Below are 27,490 nucleotides of genomic sequence, written 5' to 3' on the forward strand. Positions count from 1 at the left end.
AGGAAGCATCTTAAATTGTATTTATGATGAAGAAAAGGGGATTTACGTGCTTAATCTCACAAAGTTCCGTTTTTTGATGGCGAGGAAAATAGAAATGTCCTGAAAATACATCCTTTGTCTAAAAAGATGGTTTCAGCAACAATGTGCAAATACTGTATACATTGGAACAAAAATGTGCAAATAATACAATTAGAACAATATAATGTAGTGTAAAAATCCTTTTTTTTGTGCATGTGCGCGTGGAAGTGGGAGTGTCCTGTTCCCTGCCTTCTCGTCACTCATTATGAGGGAAAAGTGCAGCGTGCAGACACACATCGGGCTGTCTACACGACAACAACAAAAAAGTAGAGTCAATGGAGAAGAATCCAAATGCAGAGTCACTCACAGAAGACATTGCCTGCGTGTGGTGAGACATTACTTGTGTTGTCTTCCATCCAGGGGCGCCGCTAGGGATTTTGGGCCCCATGAAAATAATCTTTACAGGGCCCCTGTATCTTTACAGGACCCCTCTGTATTATAATTTCATCATCATTAGCGACTTGTCCAGGGTGTACCCCGCCTTCCGCCCGATTGTAGCTGAGATAGGCGCCAGCGCCCCCCGCGACCCCGAAAGGGAATAAGCGGTAGAAATGGATGGAAGGATAGGGACCTCTCTGGTCCCCCCTCCATCATGGGCCCGTAGAATCTGTCTCCTTTACCCCCCCCCCCCTTTTCGGCACCCCTGCTTCCATCCATCCATTTTCTACTGCTTGTCCTTTTTGAGGTTGTGGGGGGTGCTGGAGCCTATAGAGTTATTTCAGCTGCATTCGGGCGGAAGTCCGTGTACACCCTGGACAAGTCGCCACCTCATCACAGGGCCAACATATCATTCGTTAAAAAAGTTCTGTTTAAAGAGGAGCCTATGTTTAAAAGTGTATGTTGATGGTGAGAGTTGGAAAAGTGCATTGTTGGTGTTATGTTGTCTTTGGTGTCCTAAAACATGTACTTTAAGTTAGGACATGGGCCAGGAATGCAGCAGCAGTTTCACACATATAGACCACACACACATAGATATAAATTGTGTTGACTCGTGTTTCGTTGTGTAGCTTGCAGAGAAGTTCTTCTCTCAGACGTAAATGGAGAAAACGTTATGGAGGTCTGGATGGAAACAAACTTCTGGAGCCTGAAGAAGACTTACTACAAGCCACAGGTATGTGCATCTATATATAAGTGTGTGTGTGTGTGTATGTGTGTGTGTATGCGCGCGCGGACCCTACAATTAAAGCTGAGGGAAGTATGTTACAGTGAGTCTGTTTCTAAATCTAAATCACCACAAAACGGCTGATTGGCTGCAGCAATTTCTGCCCCCGCCCCCTCACATTCGGCTGCCACCTTATTATGTGTTTGTTTGTGTTTATTTCATTTTCTTACATTTGTGTGCTTTGCAGAGGAGGCACACAAAGTGGACGAAAGCAAGTTGAGGAACGCTGACGACCAGGTGGACCTGCCTTAACACGACACACACGTGTTCGCGGGATCAAAGCAGGACTTCACAACATTTTCATGCATGATTGATTGCTAGATTTAGGCCCAAAATACCACAAATAACCACTGTCTGTTATATTATAGATTTATATTCAAGATTAAGCTAAGTGCTATGCTTAAAAAAGTGTGCTAGGTTGCAGATGACCCAAATGAACTAGGTCATGGTGTTTTTTAGGTTACGGCTCCACGACCAGCTTCCAGGATTCTGACCCAGAACCACCCTCCGAGCCCAGTCCAAAGGCCCATCAGTCTGGTCAGTCCTGGAGCCGCAGGTGCACCTGGAGCTTGGTGTCCTGGTAAGAAGAACACCACAAGGAGATGCAGACTGTAAGCATCAAAAAGACATTTTGGTATCTGTGCAGTGGTTCCAGTGTCAGCCAATGGCTCCTGCCTGAAGCCGCTCCCACCTCAGGCCTCGGTGCCACCAAAAGACAGGTGCCCCCAGGTGGCCCAATCCTGGTGCCCTCCTCAGCAGACTCCAACCAAACGCAGAGTGTAAGTTCTCTTAGAACCAATTTGAAGTCCCAACAGAACCGATCTAACTAGTGTGTGCGCGCTTGCATGTGTGTCTTTCAGTGCGGCTGACGTGCTTTTCGACACATTCGCGTGTGATGGAAGAATCAACACCAACCACTTCTTTGAGGTAAAGTCACAAGACCCCCCCTCCCCCCTCCCCTGTCTGCTAAAACATCATCATGATCATCATCATCATCATCACCCGTCAGGCCGTCTGGAGTTCTGGTCTTCACCGGTCCGACTCGCGACTTCGAGACTGCATGTCTCTCCTCAGGAAGCTTCAGGACGCTGATGCTTGTGTGGACAGAAGCACCTTCCACAGGTGCACTTCCTGGAAATATTCTGTCCACTTCCTGGACACATTCTCAACACCTTCTGTAAACTTTCTGTATACTCCCAGTCTACTTTCTGAATATCTATGTCCACTTCCTGTACACTTACGCACCAAATTCTGCTTACTTCCCATCTAAGTTACGTCTTCTTCCCTTACACATCCTGTAAAGTTCCTGTATTCTGTCTGAACATGTTAAGTCTACTTCCTGCAAACTTAAAGCCACTTCCTGTCCGCTTCCTAGCTTCTTTTAAGCCACTTCCTGTATACTTGCTGTGCACTTCCTCTAAAATTCATGTCTAGTGTACTTTCTGCACTGTCCATGTCTACTTCCTGTCCACTTCTTCTACAATTGCTATACACTTCCTGTCTACTTACTGTGCAATCTCCCAACTCGTTCTACAAACTTCCTGTCTATATCTGTGTACTGCTTACTTCCTCTCTACTTCTTGTCTAATGTCCGTTTTGTCTTTTTCTTGTTAACTTCCTGAACAAATTCTCAACACTTACTCTATACTCCCTGTACACTCCCAGTCGACGTCCAGTACACTATATCAATCAATCAATCATCCATCCATCCATTTTCTACCGCTTGTCCCTTTTGGGGTCGCGGGGTGTGCTGGAGCCTATCTCATCTGCAATCGGGCGGACGGCAGGGTACACCCAGGACAAGTCGCCACCTCATCACAGGGCCAACACGGATAAGCAGATGACATTCACACTCACATTCACACACTAGGGCTAATAAATGATAAGTTCATGGTTTAATGATTTCACAATGTAGCTGTTGATTTTTGTATCCAAACCACGTTTATTACCGTATTTTTCAGACTATAAGGCGCACCTGGAATCCTTACATTTTCTCAAAACTCGACAGTGCACCTTATAAACCAGTGCGCCTAATGTACGGAATCCTTCTGGTCGTAGGCATGGACTGCAATATGATGGCAGTCGCACATAACAGATACGCATAGACTGCATTATGATGGTAGTCACACAGAAGAGATACGCATAGACTGCAATATGATGGCAGTCACACATAACAGATACTTGTAGACTGCAATATGATGGCAGTCGCACATAAGAGATACGTGTAGACTGCAATAGGATGGCAGTCACACATAAGAGATACGTGTAGACTGCAATAGGATGGCAGTCACACATAAGAGATACGCATAGACTGCAATATGATGGCAATCACACATAACAGATACGTGTAGACTGCAATATGATGGCAGTCGCACATAACAGTTACGCATAGACTGCAATATGATGGCAGTCACACATAACAGATACGTGTAGACTGCAATATGATGGCAGTCACACACAAGAAATACGTGAAGACTGCCATAAGATGGCAGTCACACATATGAGATCAATCAATCAATCAACATTTTTTTATATATCCCTTAATCATAAATGTCTCAAAGGGCTGCACAAACCACAACGACCTCCTCAGCTCAGACAGATCCCATATCAAATTTGGTTGGCTTTTTAAAAAATAAAAAAACTAACTTGCTTTCTAGAACAAAACAAAATCATTTGGGGTCCCTGGTTCAATCCCCACCTAGTACCAACCTCGTGACGTCCGTTGTGTCCTGAGCAAGACACTTCACCCTTGCTCCTGATGGGTGCTGGTTAGCTCCTTGCATGGCAGCTCCCTCCATCAGTGTGTGAATGTCTGTGTGAATGGGTAAATGTGGAAGTAGTGTCAAAGCGCTTTGAGTACCTTGAAGGTAGAAAAGCGCTATACAAGTACAACCCATTTATTTAGGAGGTTGATATGTAAATAGATATGTAAATTCCATTTTAAAAAGTGAAAAACCTAATTAGGGCTTTTACAAGTGTTTTAAAAAGCTGGTTACACCCAAATCCATGCAATAATGTGTTTTATATTGCATGTAAACACAACATGTGTATGGGGCGGCAACCCACTTTCTCTCTGTCTACCTCCTGTCCACTTACTCTCCACTTTCTGTCTAATTTCAAGCCACTTCTTGTATACTTACTGTACACTTTCTGTCCACATCGTGCATATCCCTGGTCTACCTCTTGTCCACTTCCTCTACAATTTTTATACATTTCCTGTCTACCTTCTTTTCACTTCTAGCTTAATTCCTGTCCTCTTAATATCTATGTCCACTCGGTCTTCTTCTTGTCCATTTCTTCTGCACATCCTCTAGACCAGGAGTCACCAACGCACTGCCAGCGGGCACCAGGTCGCCTGTAAGGACCAGATGAGTCGCCCGCTGAACTGTTCTAAAAATAGCTCAAATAGCAGCACTTAACAGTACACTGCCTCTATTTTTTTAAATTGTATTTATTTACTAGCAAGCTGGTCTCACTTTGCTTGACATTTTTAATTCTAAGAAAGACAAAACTCAAATAGAATCTGAAAATACTAGTTAAACTATATGAATTAGTATCAATGAGAGGAATACATTGAATTGTGTGTGTGTGTGTGTGTGTACACAAACAATCCTGTATGCAATTTGAGTAAAACTAATTTTCTGCAAATGTAAAAACGAATATGAATTCTGACTAAAGAATTGGTGCCGATGGAAACTAAGAAAAGGGATTTGGGTTCACTATCTGGAGTACAGGGCAGGCGAGTGGGGGATCTTATGTTCATGGATAGCTCCTCTGGCAGGGGGCTCCCCTCGTCTCTTTTAATGCACAGCATAGGACACATAATAAGTACACTATCTGGAGTACAGGGCAGGCGAGTGGGGGATCTTATGTTCGTGGATAACTCCTCTGGCAGGGGGCTCCCCTCGTCTCTTTTAAAGCACAGCATAAGACACATAGCAAGAGTGGTCCTCAGGTCCTGTTGATCAGGGGCAGTAGCTCCACAGCCACAGATCCACTATTAACCACTAATATCACAGTCAAAATGAAAGCTTGTTCCCATAGGCCCCATAAACTGTTAATAATGTTTAGACAAAAGTGTATATCATATATACTATTATATATATTGTATTTATATAGGTGTGTGTGTGTGTGTGTGTGTGTGTGTGTGATGGATATGTGTGTATTTTGGGTATATGCATGTGTGTATGTATGTGATTGTGTGTGTATGTGTATATATGTATATATATGTATATATATATGTATATATGTATATATATATATATATATATATGTATATATGTATATATATATATATATATATATATATATATATATATATATATATATATATATATATAAATTGTATATATGTGTGTGTATATGTGTGTGTACATAGGGGACGGTGTGGCGCAGTGGAAGAGTGGCCGTGCGCAACCCGAGGATCCCTGGTTCAAATCCCACCTAGTACAAACCTCGTCACGTCCGTTGTGTCCTGAGCAAGACACTTCACCCTTGCTCCTGATGGGTGCTGGTTGGCGCCTTGCATGGCAGCTCCTTCCATCAGTGTGTGTGAATGTGTGTGTGAATGGGTAAATGTGGAAGTAATGTCAAAGCGCTTTGAGTACCTTGAAGGTAGAAAAGCGCTATACAAGTACAACCCATTTATCATTTATTTATATGTAAGTGTTTGTGAATTTAAATGTATTTTATATAGACAATATATAGCAGCAACCACTGAATTGAATTATATTATATATATTATTGTATTATATATTGTATATATATATATATTGTATATGTATAGGGGTGGGACCTAATAAGTTTACTTCTTCCCACTCCCTTTTGAGCCAATCTTGACATCTACAAAAGATTAGTCACATGTAATGTTTTCAATGTAGGTGTAAAAATAATGTATCTATATATTTCTTTTGTATTTTATGTCATTCTCTTGTTTTGTTTGCATGGCTCAAATAAACCCATTGATTCATTCAAAATCCAAGAAAATATTTTAAAGACTTAGTCTTCACTTGTTTAAATAAATTCATTAATTTTTTTACTTTGCTTCTTATAACTTTCAGAAAGACAATTTTAGAGAAAAAATAAAACCTTAAAAATTATTTTAGGATTTTTAAACATATACACCTTTTTACCTTTTGAATTCTTTCCTCTTCTTTCCTGACAATTTAAATCAATGTTCAAGTAAATTTATTTTTTTTATTGTAAGGAATAATAGATACATTTTAATTTAATTAGTCATGTTAGGTTTTGTTTTTTCGACAAAGAATATTTGTGAAATATTTCTTCAAACTTATGATTAAAATTCCCCAAAAATATTCTGGCAAATCTAGAAAATCTGTAGAATCAAATTTAAATCTTATTTCAAAGTCTTTTGAATTTCTTTTAAAATTTTTCTTCTGGAAAATCTAAAAGAAATAATGATTTGTCTTTGTTATAAATATAGCTTGGTCCAATTTGTTATATATTCTAACAAAGTCCAGATTGGATTTTAACCTATTTAAAACATGTCATCCAAATTGATTGTACAGATATGGTGTTGTTTCTGCCGGGCAAGTATGCCTGACGCCCCTCCTACAGCGCCTTGGGTCAGCTGCAGGGTCATCAGCCGGGGACCACCGCTCATTGGAGTTTCGCTCTCTTTAACCCCGGAACGCCTCCTGGTGGCGAAGCAGTGGCAGGGACGTTTCCCTGCCGCCCCCTGCAGCTGACCCATCTTATTGCCTCGACCCCCAGTACTTATCCCTCCTCCTCAGCCACAACCAGAAACTTCCCTTTTCTGCTTCCTCAGCAAGGGCCTTTGTTTCCCTTTGGAGTTTAGCCCCAGTCAATCCCACACCTCGGAGCAGCCTTATGGTTGATGTACCGACGAAGCCCCGACAGCCTACTTCCACAGGGTAGATGGTAGTGGACCAGCCTGCCTCTCTGCACTCAGCAGCCAGATCTGCATACTTGGCTGCTTTGCGCTCGTAGGCTGCCTGGATTCCCTCCTCCCAGGGGATGTGGTAAGCTCTACCAGCATGGCAGACTTGGTAACAGCAGACCACAGCACAATGTCTGGGCGGAGTGAAGTGGTGGTGATCTCACGGGGGAATTGGAGCTGTTTGCCAATGTCAGCCCTCATATTCCAGTCCCTTACCAGAGAGAGGACACTGCGGGGGCCTCCTGGCCGTACCACTGGTGGAGGTTTCTGGGGCATGGCAAGGTGTCATAAGTTGCCCTGAGTAGGAAGCTGAGTCTGGCTTGGGGCATCTAAATTCTAAATCTAATCTTAATCAGGAAAAAATACTAATGATGTTCCATAAATTCTTTGTTTAATTTTTTCAAAAAGATTAGAAATAGCTATAGTTTTTCTCTCCATTTTTTGAGGAAAAATTTTGAATTTTAAAGAGTCGAAATTTAAGATAAACTATGTTTCAAAATTTAATTTTCATTTTTTTTGTGTTTTCTCCTCTTTTAAACCGTTCAATTTAGTGTTTTTTTTCATCATTTATTCTCTACAAAAAACCCGTAAACGGAAAAAAAATGTCCGAAGGAATGACAGACAGAAATACCCATTTTTTATATAAATATAGATTTATTTATTAAAGTTAAATTGAGCAAATTGGCTATTTCTGGCAATTTATTTAAGTGTGTATCAAACTGGTAGCCCTTCGCATTAATCAGTACCCAAGAAGTAGCTTTTGGTTTCAAAATGGTTGGTGACCCCTGCTCTAGACCTTCTGTAAATTTCCTGTATAGTACAAACCCCGTTTCCATATGAGTTGAGAAATTGTGTTAGATGTAAATATAAACAGAATACAATGATTTGCAAATCATTTTCAACCCATATTCGGTTGAATATGCTACAAAAACATATTTGATGTTCAGAATGATAAACTTTTGTTGTTGTTGCAAATATTCATTAACTTTAGAATTTGATGCCAGCAACACGTGACAAAGAAGTTGGGAAAGGTGGCAATAAATACTGATAAAGTTGAGGAATGCTCATCAAACCCTTATTTGGAATATCCCACAGGTGTGCAGGCTAATTGAGAACAGGTGGGTGCCATGATTGGGTTTAAAAACAGCTTCCCAAAAAAGGCTCAGTCTTTCAAAAGAAAGGATGAGGCGAGGTACACCCCTTTGTCCACAACTGCGTGAGCAAATAGTCAAACAGTTAAAGAACGTTTCTCAAAGTGCAATTGCAAGAAATTTAGGGATTTCAATATCTATGGTCCATAATATCAACAAAAAGGTTCAGAGAATCTTGAGAAATAACTCCACGTATGCGGCATTGAATGACCGTGACCTTCGATCCCTCAGATAGCACTGTATCAAAAACCGACATCAATCTCTAAAGGATATCACCTCATGGGCTCAGGAACACTTCATAAAACCACTGTCAGTAACTACAGTTGGTTGCTACATCTGTAAGTGCAAGTTAAAACTCTACTATGCAACGCAAAACCCATTTATCACCAAGGAATGCCGCTGGGTTCTCTTGGCCCGAACTCATATAAGATAGACTGATGCAAAGGGGAAAAGTGTTCTGTGGTCTGACGAGTCCACATTTTAAATTACATTTGGAAACTGTGGACATGGTGTCCTCCGGAACAAAGAGGAAAATAACCATCCGGATTGTTTTAGGCGCAAAGTTCAAAAGCCAGCATCTCTGATGGTATGTGGTTGCATTAGTGCCCAAAGTATGGGTAACTTACACATCTGTGAAGGCACCATTAATGCTGAATAATCCATACAGGTTTTGGAGCAACATATGTTGTCATCCAAGCAAAGTTATCATGGACGCTCCTGCTTATTTCAGCAAGACAATGCCAAGCCACGTGTTACAACAGCGTGGTTTCGTAGTAAAAGAGTGCGGGTAATTTTCCTGTCCCGCCTGCTGTCCAGACATGTCTCCCATTGAAAATGTGTGCCGCATTATGAAGCTTAAAATACAACAGCGGAGTCCCCGGACTGTTGAACGACTAAAGCTCTACATAAAACAAGAATGAGAAAGAATTCCACTTTCCAAAGCTTCAACAATTAGTTTCCTCAGTTCCCAAACGTTTATTGAGTGTTGTTAAAAGAAAAGGTGTTGTAACACAATGGTGAACATGCCCTTTCCTAACTACTTTCGCACATGTTGAAATTCTAAGTTAATGATTATTTACAAAAAAAAATAAAGTTTGTGTTTGAACATCAAATATCCTGTCTTTGTAGTTAGTGCATTTAACTGAATATGGATTGAAAAGGATTTGCAAATCATTGTATTCTGTTTATATTTACATCTAACAAAATTTCTCAACTCCTATGGAAACGGGGTTTGTATCTATTCCCTGTCTACTTCATGTCCACTTACTCTCCACAGCCAAGCTATTTCCTGTATACTCGCTGTACACTTCCTCTAAAATTCTTGTCTGATTTTTTACATATTCTCAGTCTACTTCCTGCACAGTTGATGTTTAGTTCCAGTTCACTTCCTTTACAATTCCAGTAGACTTCCTCTCTACTTACTGTACGTGCTCTCAACACTTCCAGTAAACTTCTTGTCTACTTCCTTTACAGTTTCTGCTTACTTCCTGTTCTCTTCCTTTCTACTTTTTGTTCAATGTCAACTCTGTCTAGTTCTTGTCCATTTCCTGTACACATCCTCAACACCTTCTTTAAATTTCCTGTATACTCCTTATACTCTCCAAGTCTACTTCCAGTACACTATATCTACCGTATTTCCTTGATTAACCGCCGGGGCGCTAATTAATTTAAAACCTCTTCTCACACCTGCGCTTATTCAAAGCGTGCAGTAAGTAAGCAGGCGCTAATACTTTTAAAACCTCTTCTCACCCCTGCGCTTACCAAAGACATGCAGTAAAGAATTGAGTGTGGTAAAAAATAATAATTATAAAAAATTATTCTGCGTCCGCGGCCCGGTGGTTGGGGACCACTGCTCTACAGCATTTCATCGCGGCCACTTTTACACCGTGTTGTCTGCGTGCCAGCAGGACGCATGCGTTTCGCTGCTTCTCATACAAGATTGCAATGCAGACTTGGTCAACAGCCATACCTTTTACACTGATGTTTGTGATGTAGGTAGCTTTAACACTCTTGCTGGTGTGCGCCACACTCTGTGAACCCACACCAAGCACATTTCTGGAGAGCATTGGCTCTGTGGCACATTATAAACGCAGCATAGGGATTACCCATAATGCCGTGCATCCGTGACTCTTGGCTGTATTATACACGTGCCCCCAACCCCTCCCACCTCAACCGACACATGGGGGAGGGGGGGGATTTGTTAGCCAAGAGTCATGGATACATTGCATTCTGGGCAAGTGTTATGTTGCGTTTATAATGTGTTACAGAGCCAATGTTCTCCAGAATTGTGTTTGGTGTGGGTTCACAGAGTGTGGCGCATATTATTAAGAGTGTTAAAGTTGTTTTATATCACAACCATTAGTGTGATCTGTATGGCTGTGGAACAAGACCCCTAGTTTACAAGCAGTAAAAGCGATAGAAAACTCCTCTGCCATTTTGAAAATGGCGGTAGGGGAAGCGTCACTCGTGACGTCACGAATTTGACCCGGCGGATAAAGTAAGCTTGCGCTTAATAATTTGGGGAGTGAGTTTTACCCGGGAGTAATTCAAGGCAGGCGCAAGGAAATACGGTACTCCCTCTCCATTATTTGTCTACTATATTTCCACTTACTCTACACCTACTATCTACATCCAAACTGTTTATTGTAGACATTATTTCCATTTTATTTTCAACTTCAAAGCCACTTCCTGTATACTCGCTTTACACAGTTCCTGTCTACTTCTTACATACACTCAGTCTACTTCTTCTACAATTCATATACACTTCCTGTCTACTTACTTTACACTCTCTCGATACTTCCTGTAAACTTACTGTCTACTTCCTTTACACTTCCTGTCTTCTATATCCACTCGGTCTTCTTGTCCACACCTTCAACACCTTCTGTGAACTTCCTTTACACTCCCATTCTACTTTGTGTACACTATATCCACTTCCTGTCCACTCTCTGTCTACATCAGGGGTTTCAAACGTATGGCCCGAGCGCCGGATCAGGCCCGCGAACAGGTTTCATCCAGCCTGCGGGATGAGTTTGCTAACTATAAAAATTAACCTTAAATGTTCGAATGAATGAAACAGCTCTTCTAAATGTGTCCACTGAATGTCGCAATGGCAACATTTTTGTATCTTTGTAGATAATGCTAAATATGTACAAAATAAACCACATGATGTTAGTACATCAGTCGAGGAAAATGATCAAACTACATAAATAACACACTGTAATTTTATTTTGAGATACTTTTTTTATCTTGATAGATTGAAAAAAAGCACACATGAATTGACTGATGAACATTTTCACATAATTTATTCAGAAAGTATAAGTGACAACAAATAAAGATGAACTACTATTAACGGCAACCCCAACAACATTATGATTTGTACAATTTTAGAATGTGCTTGTTCTATTTTTAAACAAAGAAAACAATCTGATGTTGTCTTTATTTTTAAGTTATCGTGCCGTGATTTTACCAGTACGGCCCACTTGGGAGTAGATTTTTCTCCATGTGGCCCCCGATCTAAAATGAGTTTGACACCCCTGGTCTACATCCTGTCCACCTCCTCTTCACTTCTTTGTTGTTCCCTGTATATTTTCTGTACACTTCCTCTACAATTCCTGTTTGCTTCTTACATACTCCCGTCTACTTCCTGCACAGTCCATGTCTATTTCCCATCCACTTCCTGTTGACTTACAAAACACTCTCTCAACGCTTCCTATTTCCTTTACATGCCTGCTTACTTCCTGTCCTCTTCATATATACAGTGGGGCAAAAAAGGATTTAGTCAGCCACCGGTTGTGCAAGTTCTTCCACTTAAAATAATGACAGAGGTCTGTAATTTTGATCATAGGTACACTTCAACTGTGAGAGACAGAATAAGGAAAAAAATCCAGGAATTCACTTTGTAGGAATTTTAAAGAATGTATTTGTAAATTATGGTGGAAAATAAGTATTTGGTCAACCATTCAAAGCTCTCACTGATGGAAGGAGGTTTTGGCTCAAAATCTCACGAAACATGGCCTCATTCATTCTTTCCTTAACACGGATCAATCGTCCTGTCCCCTTAACAGAAAAACAGCCCCAAAGCATGATGTTTCCACCCCCATGCTTCACAGTAGATATGGTGTTCTTGGGATGCAACTCAGTATTCTTCTTCCTCCAAACACGACGAGTTGAGTTTATACCAAAATGGATACATGGATGATACAGCAGAGGATTGGAAGAATGTCATGTGTTCAGATGAAACCAAAATATAACTTTTTGGTATAAACTCAACTTGTCGTGTTAGGAGGAAGAAGAATACTGAGTTGGATCCCAAGAACACCACACCTACTGTGAAGCATGGTGGTGGAAACATCATGCTTTGGGGCTGTTTTTCTGCTAAGGGGACAGGACGATTGATCCGTGTTAAGGAAAGAAAGAACGGTGCCATGTATCGTGAGATTTTGAGCCAAAACCTCCTTCCATCAATGAGAGCGTTGAGTGGTTGACCAAATACTTAATTTCCACCATAATTTACAAATAAATTCTTTAAAATTCTTACAATGTGAATTCCTGGATTTTTTTTTCACATTCTGTCTCTCACAGTTGAAGTGTACCTATGATGAAAATTACAGACCATGGTCATCATTTTAAGTGGGAGAACTTGCACAATCGGTGGCTGACTAAATACTTTTTTGCCCCACTGTACTTCTTGTCCAATTTCTACTCTTTTTTTCTTGTCCACTTCCTGTACATGCTATCAATTTGACCTCACAAATGTGTGTGTGTGTGTGTGTGTGTGTGTGTGTGTGTAGGTGTGTGACAGGTGTGGTGTCTCTCCTGATGAAAGCGCTCCAGGGAAGACTTGTCATTCCGGACTTTTCCAGCTTTACCGAGGACACTCAGAAGTTGTTTTCCCGATGTCGTCAGTTGTCGTGTTCTCAGGTCACTTCACACATTCGGGGGGGAAAGGGGACTGGGGCCGGGGCTTGCCCAGTGAAGGTCATGAGGTCAAAGGTTGTTTATGTCAATTGTTTAGAACAAAGACAACGTGGACGCAACAAAATGGGCGGTGTCCGTGTGCACGGTGGACGGCCAGAGGTAACACACACACACACACACACACACAAGTCACATGACTATACACAGTGTTGACAATATGTGTGTCAGGCTGTCGCTCGGCGACTGGGCCACGCCCCTCCCACTGGGCGAGCTGTCATGGCCGCTGGTGTACGGCGTGGCGGTGGAGCTGCTGGGCTCCCAGCTGGTCCACAGGTATGTGGGCGTGGAGCCGTATTGCACGCGGGAGTCGCCCTTCTCGCTAAGCAAAGCAGGTGAGGATGCGCCCGGACGACATTTCCACGCCACTGCGTGCTGCCCTTTGATGCGCTCTGACCTCTCGGCAGGAACCCCTTGCAGTCCGCTCACGGAGACCGGCGCCATCGTCACCACCTCGTTGCTGCAGGTACCTAAGCTCCGCCTACATGCATCTATATAAGCCGACATTACAGCCTAGATGTGATGTCACTTCCTGTGCAGCTGCCGGGACGTTTGTGTGCTGACGAAGAGGAGAAGTACGACTCGGTGAGTTGATCGATGGACTAATTGATTGATTAAAGAAGTGTTTTTCAACCTTTTTTGAGCCAAGGCACATTTTTTGCTTTGAAAAAATCCAGAGGCACACCACCAGCAGAAATCATTAAAAAACAAAACTCAGTTAACAGTAATAAGTCGTTGTCGCAATTGTTGGATAACTTTAACGCATAACCAAGCATGCATCAATATACCTCTTGTCTCAAAGTAGGTGTACTGTCACCACCTGTCACATTACACCCTGACTTATTTTGACTTGTTTTCTGTTTTCATGTGTGTAGTGTTTGACTTCTTGTCTTGCGCTCCTATTTTGGTGGCTTTTTCTCTTTTTTTGGTATTTTCCTGTAGCAGTTTCATGTCTTCCATTGAGCGATATTTCCCACATCTACTTTGTTTTAGCAATCAAGAATATTTTATTGTTTTTATCCTTCTTTGTGGGGACATTGTTGATTGTCATGTCATGTTCGGATGTACTTTGTGGACGCCGTCTTTGCTCCACAGTAAGTCTTTGCTTTTGTCCAGCATTCTGTTTGTGTTTACATTGTAGCCAGTTCAGTCTTAGTTTCGTTCTTCATAGCCTTCCCTAAGCTTCAATGCCTTTTTTTTAAGGGGCACTCGCCTTTTGCTTATTTTCTGTTTAAGCATAAGACACTTTTTTACCTGCACGCTGCCTCCCGCTGTTACCGACATCTACAAAGCAATTACCGTATTTCCTTGAATTGCCGCAGGGCATATAGTATGCGCCTGCCTTGAATTACTGCCGGGTCAAACTCTCTTCGCAAAATAATTAGTGCATGCTTAGTATTACCGCCTGGTCAAACTCGTGACGTCACGAGTGACACTTCCCCTGTCATCATTTTAAAAATGGAGGAGGCTGATTTCAATACCGGTAATTTGAAATCGAATAAAGGGAAGAACATTAAGAGCTATTCAGTAGGATTTAAGGTCCAAACTTACATCACACTCAAATTTTTACTGCATGCCTTTGGTAAGTACCGGAGTGAGAAGAGGTTTTAAAATACTTAGTGCATGCTTACTTTTACCGCATGCCTTTGGTAAGCGCAGGACTGAGAAGAGGTTTTAAATTAATTAGCGAATGCTTACTTTTACCGCATGCCTTTGGTAAGCAGGAGTGAGAAGAGGTTTTAAATTCATTAGCGACCCGGCGGCAATTCAAGGAAATACGGTATCTGCTGCCACCTACTGATATGGAAGAGTATTACATGGTTACTATCCCGAGCTCTAGACAGCACCGACCACTCAACAACACATAATTTGCAGACTATTATTACTGGTTTGCAGAAAAATATTTTTAATCCAAATACGTGAAATTAGATAATCTCCCACGGCACACCAAACTGCGTCTCACGGCACAGTGGTAGAAAAACACTGGATTAAAGGACTGATTGATGGACTGATTGACGCAGGTGCTGAATGTCATCCAGAGGCTGTGTAACAAAGAGCACGCCAATATCAACTGTAGCAGGTGTGTGAACGCCAACATGTCAGTGAAGTGAAAAAAACCCTTCATGTATTTCATTCAAAATGGCCAACAAAGCGAGAGCACGTGTGCGTGTTTAATGTCCAGTTTTCAGAGCGGCAAGAACGCCAACGTGCGACTTCAAGCACTCGCCTTCTACCTGGAGGAGAAGAAGGTAACCTAACGAGCTAAGCAAACAATATAAGCTAACATCATTTCCACCACGCTAACGGCACTTATCCTGTCTTGCGTGTCAGTGCTCGCCAGAGAAGACTGACGTCAACGCCGCCTTGGACTTGCTGTTGCAGGTACGACGCCAAGCACGCCAAAAACATTCAATCTACCATAAATGGGTGGATGTTTTGGAGTGCATGAGAAAGTGGAAATGAAAACGGAGTGGTCATTGCACAAGTATATTGAATGTTGTAATGGCGGTAAGGAGCAAACTGCTGAGTCAGCATTAAATACGTTTTAAAGCGCATAAAGAAGTAGACTATGGTGCTGCTCAAAATGCAGGAGGTCGCCTACAGCCGCAGCGCCAGGGACGCCAGCGACTAATAGACTTGGTGGTTAATTGAATAGAGGCGTTAATTGGAGCATTTACCCGTTGTCGTGTTGCAAGTGTTCCTCCACAGAGGTGACGTGCGAGTCCGGCGCAGCCATGGCGGCGTCATTGGCTAACGGCGGCCTGTGCCCGCTCTCAGGAGACCAGGTGCTGTCGCCGGCGACCACCCGCAGCGTTCTGTCCGTGATGCAGGTGGCCGGGTTGAAGGATTACTCCGCCGCCTTCCTCTACAAGGTCCCGCGCCTCACTTGACTTCCTCAATGGTCAGAGAGAATGTTTTGTCGTGCTGCTCAATGATGCATTGTATGAAACATATACACGTTCAAAACAACCATTGTTGGTAAACAGGGTAAATAATGAGTGGGAAGTTTATGATGGCAGATTAGTGCTGCGACTTAAACTAGGGATGTCCAATTTTTTTTCCACTGAGGGCCACACACTAAAAAAATCTAAACATACAGAGGCCAATTTTTAATACCAATGCTATATATGTATATATATATGTATATATATATATATATATATATATATATATATATATATATATATATATATATATATATTTTAGGGCCTCTTTCAAATTTGATACAGAAGGGTCCCTATCATAAACATAAAAATAAGTCATACATTTTTCTATATTATATGTATATTATGTTATATTTTTCTGCCCTTTTTTTAGAGAAACTCCTGTTTTTTTTTATGGCAAAAACACATATCATGCGTTTTTTTCCCCCCCAAAAATGTTAATTGTCAATACTTTATAACAACATTGATTTTAATGTATTATTATTTTTTAGCAACCAGAGTTTTAAAAAAAATACCACAAAAGTTTATAGGTTCCAGACAGAGCAAAAAAGTATATATTTTTCTGTACTTTCAACACTTACAGTAAATCTCTGGATTGGCTTCAAATATATTGTTGATTACAAGTTTTTTAATTGTTTTTTTTTTTTTTTTTTAATTGTATGCCCTTTTTAGTGTTAGTTTTTTGTATGGCAAATATATACAATAATTTCCCCAAAATATTTCAAAGTGGAGTATTCAATGTGTAGTAATTGGAGCCTTGAATAGGTCAGTAATTCATTCCCAACAATGATTTTGATTCATTATCATTTTGTTGAGCAATGACAGTTTAAAAAAAAATCCACTAAAATAAAATAAGTCAAACAAATTTCTTAACTTTCAACAGTTAAATCCCTATATCAACTTCAGATCTATCTGTTGATTATAAATAAAAAACATTTTTTTTGTTGTTGTTGGTTTTATGCCCTTCTTAAGCTTAGCTTTTTTATATGGCAAATACACAAAATATTAAATATTTTCCCAAAAACATTTGGAAGTGGAATATTTTATATGGAGTAATTGAAGCCTTGAATATGTCAGTAATTCATAACATTGATTTTGAGTCATTATCATCATTTTGAGCAATGACAGTTAAAAAAAAATCCCACTAATGTTTTCTCGGATCCAAAAGGGTTAAAAATAAGTCATATATGTACATATTTTTTATATTTCAACACTTAAATCTCTACTCTAACTTCAGATCTGTCAATTATAAGTTGGTATTATTTTTTCAAAGTTTTTTTTAAATGTGTTTGTTTTATGCCGTTTCTGTAAAAAAATAAATAAAACTTTGTTTTTTTATATGGCAAATGACAAAATATGTAATCCATCCATCCATTTTCTACCGCTTATTCCCTTTCGGGGTCAGCTACAATCGGGCGGAAGGCAGGGTACACCCTGGACAAGTCGCCACCTCATCGCAGGGCCCACACAGTTAGACAGACAACATTCACACTCACATTCACACACTAGGGCCAATTTGGTGTTGCCAATCAACCTATCCCCAGGTGCATGTCTTTGGAAGTGGGAGGAAGCCGGAGTACCCGGAGGGAACCCACGCATTCACGGGGAGAACATGCAAACTCCACACAGAAAGATCCCGAGCCTGGATTTGAACCCAGGACTGCAGGAACTTCGTATTGTGAGGCAGACGCTCTAACCCCTCTGCCACCGTGAAGCCCCAAAATATGTAATATTTTTCCAAAAATATTTTAAAGTGGAATTTGTAAGTGAGTTGATTAGAGCTTTGAACAGGTTTATAATTCATTTGTTTTTTGAGCAATGACATTTAAAAAAAAAAAAAAGAATTCCGCAAAAATGTTCACGGATCTATTTACAAAAATGGTTTCAAAATAATATTTTTTTATTTTTTACTTTTAACTTTAAATCCGTAATTTTACTTCAGATCTATCCGTCAATTATAAGTTTGTATTTTACAAAAAAATGTTTTTATGTTTTTGTTTTATGCCCTATTTGTAAACCATTTTTTTTTATATGACAAATGACAAAATGTGCACTATTTCCCCAAAATATTTCAAAGTGGAATATTTAATGTGAGGTAATTAGAGCCTTGAACAGTTTAATAATTCATTATTATTTTTTGAGCAATGACAGTTAAGAAAAAGAATCCAATCAACTGTTCACGTATCCAAAAGGGCCCCCCTCTTAAAAGTGTTAAAAAAAAGTCATATATATATTTTTGACTTTATACTTTTAAATCTCTAGATCAACTTAAAATCTATCCGTCAATTATATGCTGGAATAAGTTTTTTGATGAGTTTGTTTTATGCCCTTTTTGAGTTTTTTTATATGGCAAATGAGTGGAATTTGTGAGTGAGGTAATTGTTTATAATTCCTATTTTTTTGAGAAATTATAGCTTTGAAGAAAAAAACAGCTCGTTAGTCAAAATTCCACCTCCTCTGCTCTTTACTTCCACTTTTTAATGTTTTTTTTTTTGTTTATTTTTGTTTTTCAATATTATTTTTAGAATGTGCCACAGGCTGTTAAAAAATTAGATGTGGCCTGCTCTTTGGACACCTTTGACCTAAGCTAATTCTAATTGCAGGCGTCCATACCGGCCGTGGCCAGCATCCATGGCGGCCTGCTGGCCGTCATCCCCGGCGTGCTGGGCTTGATGGCCTTCTCCCCAGAGTTGGACGTCTATGGAAACCCATGGAGGGCGGTCCACTTCTGCCAGGTGGCCTCACACTTAAATCGTAAACGCCTATTTTTAACTTCTTATTTCTGACCTTTCACCTTCTGTGCCACTAGGAGCTGGTGTCCACCTTTCAGCTCCACTCCTTCGACATCAGGACACCTTTCCGCCAGGTTCTGGCCTACAGGCAGTGGAAGGCGGAGTCTGAGGTGAGTGTTGTTTGTCCACTGTGGTGTCGGACTATAGTCCGCGAGGTCCTCAAAGGCGTCCGTTGGTGTCCACGCAGGGTTACCACATCATCAACGTCCTGCTCGCCGCTTTCAAAGGAGACGTCGGGGCACTGCGGCGGTGAGTTTTTAACGTTTTCTCTCTTCTGTGCTTCATCTTCACACTTGCCGTCAAATGCTTCCCCTTGCGCCCTACAGCTACTTCCTGTCGGGAGTGGACGTCAACGCTGTCGACTACGATGGCAGGTCGGCGCTGCATTTGGCCGCTGCCGAAGGGCACACGGAGGTTATTCGCTTTCTGCTGGAGAACGCAGGAGCCAACGCCACCCTCAAGGACAGGTGAACCAATGCATGTCTACAATAGAGTGGAACCTCTATTTACAAACTTAATTAGTTTGTGAACACTGTAAATGTAAACGTTTGTATAGTGAAGCACAGTTCCCCACAACAAATAATATTTGGTTCTGGCCTTGACAAAAGTCCATATTTTAGTAAAAAAAATGCACACTTTAAAGACACTATCAAGTATAATAAATACAGTTTGTATATACAGTATGTATACGTATACAGTCGCAATCACACTTGTGAAGAACATAACGTCATGGCTGTCTTGAATTTCCAATAATTTCTACAACTCTTATTTTTTTGCGATAGAGTGATTTGGAGCACATACTTGTTGGTCACAAAAACATTCATGAAGTTTGGTTCTTTTATGAATTTATTATGGATCTACTGAAAATGTGACCAAATCTGCTGGGTCAAAAGTATAGATACAGCAGTGTTAATATTTGGTTACATGTCCCTTGGCGAATTTCACTGCAATAAGGTGCTTTTGGTAGCCACCCACAAGCTTCTGGCAAGTTTCTGATTGAATTTTTGACCATTCCTCTTGACAAAATTGGTGCAGTTCAGTTACATTTTTTGGTTTTCTGGTACAAGCGGCCGAAATGGAGTGAGAAGCTCTGCCATCCGGGAGGAGCTCAAAGTAAGGCCGCTGCTCCTCCACATCGAGAGGAGCCAAATGAGGTGGTTCGGGCATCTGGTCAGGATGCCACCCGAACGCCTCCCTAGGAAGGTGTTTAAGGCACGTCCGACCGGTAGGAGGCCACGGGGAAAACCCAGGACACGTTGGGAAGACTATGTCTCCCGGCTGGCCTGGGAACGCCTCGGGATCCCCCGGGAGAAGCTGAATGAGAAGTCTGGACTTCCCTGCTTAGGATAAGCGGAAGAAGATGGATATATGTGTGTGTGTGTATATATATGTATGTATGTATGTATGTGTGTACATATATATTTGTATATGTATGTATATATGTATATGTGTATGTATATATATGTATTTATATATGTGTATATATGTATATAAAAATGTGTGTGTGTGTGTGTGTATGTATGTGTGTATATATTAGGGGTGTGGGAAAAAATGTATTCGAATTTGAATCGCGATTTTCATGTTGTGCGATTCAGAATCGATTCTTATTTTTTAAAAATCGATTAAAAAAATAAATAAAATATTTTTTTTTTCTCCTCTCTGAGCTGCTACCTTACCGTGGTAGAGGAGTTTGCGTGTCCCAATGATCCTAGGAGCTATGTTGTCTGGGGACTTTCATGCCCCCTGGTAGGGTCTCCCAAGACAAACAGGTCCTAGGTGAGTGATCAGACAAAGAGCAGCTCAAAGACTTCTATGGAATTACAACAAAATGAACTCAGATTTCCCTCGCCCGGACGCGGGTCACCGGGGCCCCGCTCTGGAGCCAGGCCTGGAGTTGGGGCACGATGGCGAGCGCCTGGTGGCCGGGCCTGTCCCCATGGGGCCCGGCCGGGCACAGCCCGAAGAGGCAACGTGGGTCATCCCTCCAATGGGCTCACCACTCATAGGAGGGGCCATAGAGGTCGGGTGCATTGTGAGCTGGGCGGAAGCCGAAGGCAGGGCACTTGGCGGTCCGATCCTCGGCTACAGAAGCTGGCTCTTGGGACGTGGAACGTCACCTCACTGGGGGGGAAGGAGCCTGAGCTAGTCCGCGAGGTAGAAAAGTTCCGGCTGGATATAGTCGGACTCACCTCGACGCACAGCAAGGGCTCTGGAACCAGTTCTCTCGAGAGGGACTGGACCCTCTTCCACTCTGGCGTTGCCGGCAGTGAGAGGCGACGGGCTAGGGTGGCAATTCTCGTTGCCCCCCGGCTCAAAGCCTGCACGTTTGAGTTCAACCCAGTGGATGAGAGGGTAGCTTCCCTTCTCCTTCGGGTGGGGGGACGGGTCCTGACTGTTGTTTGTGCTTACGCACCAAACAGCAGTTCAGAATACCCACCCTTTTTGGGTACACTCGAGGGAGTACTGGAAAGTGCTCCCCGGGTGATTCCCTTGTCCTACTGGGGGACTTCAACGCTCATGTTGGCAACGACAGTGAAACCTGGAGAGGCATGATTGGGAAGAATGGTCGCCCGGATCTAAACCCGAGTTGTGTTTTGTTATTGGACTTTTGTGCTCGTCACGGATTGTCCACAACAAACACCATGTTCAAACATAAGGGTGTCCATATATGCACTTGGCACCAGGACACCCTAAGCCGCAGTTCCATGATCGACTTTGTAGTTGTGTCATCGGATTTGCGGCCTCATGTTCTGGACACCCGGGTGAAGAGAGGGGCGGAGCTTTCTACCGATCACCACCTGTGATCGGTAGAAAGTTGGCTGCGATGGTGGGGGAGGATGCCGGACAGACCTGGCAGGCCCAAGCGCGTTGTGAGGGTCTGCTGGGAACGTCTGGCAGAGTCTCCTGTCAGAGAGAGTTTCAATTCACATCTCCGGGAGAACTTTGAACATGTCATGAGGGAAGTACGGGACATTGAGTCCGAGTGGACCATGTTCCGAACCTCTTTTGTCGAGGCGGCTGATTGGAGCTGTGGCCGCAAGGTTGTTGGTGCCTGTTGTGGCGGTAATCCCAGAACCCGTTGGTGGACACCAGCAGTGAGGGATGCCGTCAAGCTGAAGAAAGAGTCCTATCGGGTTCTTTTGGCTCATAGGACTCCGGAGGCAGTGGACGGGTACCGACGGGCCAAGCGGTGTGCAGCTTTAGCGGTCGCGGAGGCAAAAACTCGGACATGGGAAGAGTTCGGGGAAGCCATGGAAAACGACTTCCGGACGGCTTCGAAGCGATTCTGGACCACCATACGCCGCCTCAGGAAGGGGAAGCAGTGCACTATCAACACTGTGTATGGTGCAGATGGTGTTCTGCTGACTTCGACTGAGGATGTTGTGGATCGGTGGAGGGAATACTTCGAAGACCTCCTCAGTCCCACCAACACGTCTTCCTTTGAGGAACCGGTGCCTGGGGAATCTGTGGTGGACTCTCCTATTTCTGGGGCTGAGGTCGCTGAGGTAGTTAAAAAGCTCCTCGGCGAAAACCCGCCCGGAGTTCCTTAAGGCTCTGGATGCTGTGGGGCTGTCTTGGTTGACAAGACTCTGCAGCATCGCGTGGACATCGGTGGCGGTACCTCTGGATTGGCAGACCGGGGTGGTGGTCCCTCTCTTTAAGAAGGGGGACCGGAGGGTGTGTTCCAACTATCGTGGGATCACACTCCTCAGCCTTCCCGGTAAGGTTTATTCAGGTGTACTGGAGAGGAGGCTTCGCCGGATAGTCGAACCTCGGATTCAGGTGGACCGTGTGGTTTTCGTCCTGGTCGTGGAACTGTGGACCAGCTCTATACTCTCGGCAGGGTTCTTGAGGGTGCATGGGAGTTTGCCCAACCAGTCTACATGTGCTTTGTGGACTTGGAGAAGGCATTCGACCGTGTCCCTCGGGAAGTCCTGTGGGGAGTGCGTAGAGAGTATGGGGTACCGGACTGTCTTATTGTGGCAGTCCGCTCCCTGTATGATCAGTGTCAGAGCTTGGTCCGCATTGCTGGCAGTAAGTCGGACACGTTTCCAGTGAGGGTTGGACTCCGCCAAGGCTGTCATTTGTCACCGATTCTGTTCATAACTTTTATGGACAGAATTTCTAGGCGCAGCCAAGGCGTTGAGGGGATCCGGTTTGGTGGCCACGGGATTAGGTCTCTGTTTTTTGCAGATGATGTAGTCCTGATGGCTTCATCTGGCCGGGATCTTCAGCTCTCACTGGATCGGTTCGCAGCCGAGTGTGAAGCGACCGGAATGAGAATCAGCACCTCCAAGTCCGAGTCCATGGTTCTCGCCCGGAAAAGGGTGGAGTGCCATCTCCGGGTTGGGGAGGAGACCCTGCCCAAAGTGGAGGAGTTCAAGTACCTAGGAGTCTTGTTCACGAGTGGGGGAAGAGTGGATCGTGAGATCGACAGGCGGATCGGTGCGGCATCTTCAGTAATGCGGACGTTGTATCGATCCGTTGTGGTGAAGAAGGAGCTGAGCCGGAAGACAAAGCTCTCAATTTACCGGTCGATCTACGTTCCCATCCTCACCTATGGTCATGAGCTTTGGGTCATGACCGAAAGGATAAGATCACGGGTACAAGCGGCCGAAATGAGTTTCCTCCGCCGGGTGGCGGGGCTCTCCCTTAGAGATAGGGTGAGAAGCTCTGCCATCCGGGAGGAGCTCAACGTAAAGCCGCTGCTCCTCCACATCGAGAGGAGCCAGATGAGGTGGTTCGGGCATCTGGTCAGGATGCCACCCGAACGCCTCCCTAGGGAGGCGTTTAGGGCACGTCCAACCAGTAGGAGGCCACGGGGAAGACCCAGGACACGTTGGGAAGACTATGTCTCCCGGCTGGCCCGGGAACGCCTCGGGATCCCCCGGGAAGAGCTAGACGAAGTGGCTGGAGAGAGGGAAGTCTGGGCTTCCCTGCTTAGGCTGCTGCCCCCGTGACCCGACCTCGGATAAGCGGAAGATGATGGATGGATTTTTTTTTTTTTTAAATCAATCCAACAAGACAATACATAGCAATACGATAACAATCCAATCCAATCCAATTCCAAAACCAAACCTGACCCAACAACACTCAGAAAGAACTGCAATAAACATCAATTGAAAGGACACAAACACGACACAGAACAAACCAAAAGTAGTGAAACTAAAATTAATATTATCAACAACAGTGTCAATATAAGTTATAATTTCAGCATAGCAGTGATTAAAAATCCCTCATTGACATTATCATTAAAAAAAAAAAAAAAAAAAGAACAATAGTGTCACAGTGGCTTACACTTGCATCACATCTCATAAGCTTGACAACACACTGTGTCCAATATTTTCACAAAGATAAAATAGGTCGTATTTTTGGTTCGTTTAATAGTTAAAACAAATGTACATTATTGCAATCAATTGATAAAACAATCTCCTTTACAATTATAAAAGGTTTTTTTTTTTTTTTTAATCTACTACTCTGCTAGCATGTCAGCAGACTGGGGTAGATTCTGCTGAAATCCTATGTATTGAATGAATACAGAATCGTTTTGAAACGGAAAAATATTGTTTTTGAATCGAGAATTGCGTTGAATCGAAAAAATCGATATATTATCGAATCGTGACCCCAAGAATCGTTATTGAATCGAATCGTGGGACACCCAAAGATTCGCAGCCCTAATGTGTGTGTGTATGTATGTGTATATATATATATATATATATATATATATATATATATACGTATATATATATATATATCAGTGACCTGCGGTGAGGTTTATAGCTGGTGAGGCACTGACGTACAGTAATCAAAATCAGATCTACAAATATACAGTATGCGCTCTGCACAGATTATTTGCCATTTGATTTGCAGCAGTTTACGGGTTTTGTTTCATTTCCGCATTCTGTACGCATACAAACTGTCGCCCACAAAATGTACATTTCATTAAAAACGAAACAAAAATAATGATATTCCTGTCTTACCTTTATAAATGGATAAAAATAGCCGTCACTTTCTGGTAAAAGTCCTCCTTCACTTTTTTCAGTTTTAAAATTCTTATAGGAGTTCAACATAGTTGCCGCGATTAGCAGAGCTCCCACTCTCATCATTTCCACGAAATGCAAGCTGCTGTTTGACGAGGAAGCAGGTTGCGTTGATGACATCTTTTTAAATCTCTCGGTTCTCTTTTACCTTAGCATTGTGGACACTGATGTTGAGTCACCGCTGTTCATCCAAAGCCAAGTCTATCCTCGTCATCCCAAACGTTTTTAGCGCAATCTAGCTTTGAATATGAACAGCCGACCGCTCATGTTTGGTGAGGCTTCTTTGCAAATTCTTTAGGTCACAAAATCCCATTCTTGTCCACACAGTTCCAAAGGTTGAAAAAAGAAGGCAAGGAAAGCAGAAAAGGCGGTTTCTTGCAGAACATCCACAAAGCCAGTCTTTTCACGTATACCATTCAGCTACGGCATTGGTCTTCCTTTAGTAGTTATCGCCTGCTTCGCTTGAAAGTCCACTTTAGCAAACTGTTTAAGTGTGGAAATGTAGACATCCATGTTGAAAGTCGGGGTGCACGAGACGGAAACAATAAGGGGCTGCGGCACTTACCCGCTGAGGCCACCGTATGTTTGGGATCATGAGCGCCCTGCCCCTATTGTGAGGCACGAGAACTGTTTGCCTCACCTCAGACTTTTTTCTCTGCCGTTTTGATGGCTCAACCAACACACGGCACTTAACTCGCTCACACCACCGTATGTCTCTGATCATGAGCGCCCCTATCATAAGACACGAGAACTGTTTGCCTCACCTCAGACTTTTTTCTCTGCCGTTTTGACTGCATGGCAGACAGAGAAGTTTACGAGGGATTGCAAAAATTCAGCAATTTTGAAGAAAAAATAATCCAAATTGGTGAAGCTAAATGAAAATGACAAGCTAACAATTACAATGACCGCACGTCACTGATATATATATATATGTATATATATATATATATATATATATGTATATGTGTGTATATATGTATATGTGTGTGTGTGTGTGTACATAAAACAAAACAAGTGCGTTATGAACAATCTATTATCAAAACATTCCAACTGTCAGCACATGCACACACAAAAAAGTTCCTTATTAATAAAAATAAATTAAAAAAAAGTTAATCCTTCTTACCTTTATGTCGGCAAACGGCAGACGACGACAGTGTAAAAGATAAGAGGGGTCAGGAAGGAGGGGCTGTGTGTCTGTGGATTTCCTCTCCTCTCTTAGTCTAAGCCCACAGCGAATCCCTACCACTTTTCCAGGCCAGTTTATTGGCTTTTTTGGAGTAACAAAATAGACAAAACTTGGTGAATGGCGATAAAATAAACACGCTGAAGCACTGAGAAGTGGCAACTGGGTAATGGACGGTGTAAACAGGATGCGACGTAGGGGGCGCCGCCTCTCCAAAATGTCCGCGCCCCGTGTGTACTGTACTGCACAGGAAGTGACATCACCAAAAGGGCTGTGCCCTAAGGATTCCAGTGGCACACTGAATGAATGAATGAACGAATGAATGAATTAGCCTTCGTACGAGACATGGTTCGCACACCATATAAAGGTTTGCAAATTGATGTTCCACTGTATGTTGTATTATTAAATGGTCCACTATGATGCAACATTGAAAGATTGTGAGAGGAGACACTCAAACGCGCGCTTTTGATGTCATGAAGGAAAAACCTTTCCTGGTGGACATCTGCCCCGTGTGTACGCTGGCTCAACACTTAAGAACATTTTTAAAAAGGGTTCACTACATTTTCTAAAATAAAGCCTGTCACTGTCCATATTTGTTGTGACACTTAGATTTTGTAACACAAAAATAATATGATATGGAACCGTTTAATCACTTTAACAACATTGAGTTTGATGCAGTTCCACGCGTCACCAGGTGGGGGACCTCTCCGCTGCAGGAGGCCAGGAGACACAACAGAGACGGGGCGGCCCAGCTGCTGCAAGGAACCACGTGATGCGTCCTCGTAAAGTACACGACCTCCGCCAAGGCACAACAATACCAACTCATTAGGATCAGGATCGAACCGAACATCTGCAGTAAAAAGGACATCTTGAACGTTGAACATTCTCAGTAACCAACAGCAGGGGGCAGTGTCACATCACTAATTAGCACGTGGATGTTGTTTTTTTTTAAAAAGGGGAAACTTTGTATTTGGTCGAGTTGCCAAGACAAATTTTTTTTTTATCAACATAAGTTTCCTGGGGAGGAAATGTCGAATTAGCTTGTGAGTCGACAATAAAGTGTGTGTTTGTGAATAGTGTCTGTCAATTTAATTAGGAATAAACAAGATTTGATCCCAAAAAAAGTATAAGACTTTCTGTGTCTGACCAACACACAACAAATTGCACCCACGAATTGAACGTCAAGTCCACGTTGTCTGATCTAGGTTCTGCAGAAGTCTTCAGATTAAAGATCCGACTCGTGA

At 42.5% G+C, this 27,490-nt stretch overlaps 1 protein-coding gene across 4 annotated transcripts; it reads left to right on the forward strand.

The window, feature by feature from the left end:
• The first annotated feature begins 252 nt into the window (after nucleotides 1-252).
• glsl (glutaminase like) lies at nucleotides 253-27,320 on the forward strand. Of its 4 annotated transcripts, none has more exons than XM_061894727.1 (21): nucleotides 253-406; nucleotides 1,086-1,189; nucleotides 1,428-1,477; nucleotides 1,700-1,820; nucleotides 1,887-2,019; nucleotides 2,101-2,167; nucleotides 2,250-2,362; nucleotides 13,102-13,231; nucleotides 13,326-13,387; nucleotides 13,457-13,620; nucleotides 13,693-13,751; nucleotides 13,826-13,870; nucleotides 15,307-15,383; nucleotides 15,468-15,534; nucleotides 15,617-15,667; nucleotides 15,982-16,158; nucleotides 18,834-18,965; nucleotides 19,040-19,132; nucleotides 19,210-19,271; nucleotides 19,349-19,489; nucleotides 26,941-27,320. In XM_061894727.1, the coding sequence occupies exons 1-21, from the start codon at nucleotides 354-356 to the stop codon at nucleotides 27,017-27,019; spliced, it is 1,980 nt and encodes a 659-aa protein (XP_061750711.1). In that variant the 5' UTR covers nucleotides 253-353; the 3' UTR covers nucleotides 27,020-27,320. The 4 variants fall into 4 exon arrangements, with proteins under 4 accessions (XP_061750711.1, XP_061750712.1, XP_061750713.1 ...); XM_061894728.1 differs by having other exon boundaries at nucleotides 15,307-15,365; XM_061894729.1 differs by lacking the exon at nucleotides 15,982-16,158.
• The last annotated feature ends 170 nt before the right edge of the window (nucleotides 27,321-27,490 follow it).

This window comes from Nerophis ophidion, linkage group LG03, assembly GCF_033978795.1.
Source record: "Nerophis ophidion isolate RoL-2023_Sa linkage group LG03, RoL_Noph_v1.0, whole genome shotgun sequence".
Lineage (NCBI taxonomy): Eukaryota > Metazoa > Chordata > Actinopteri > Syngnathiformes > Syngnathidae > Nerophis > Nerophis ophidion.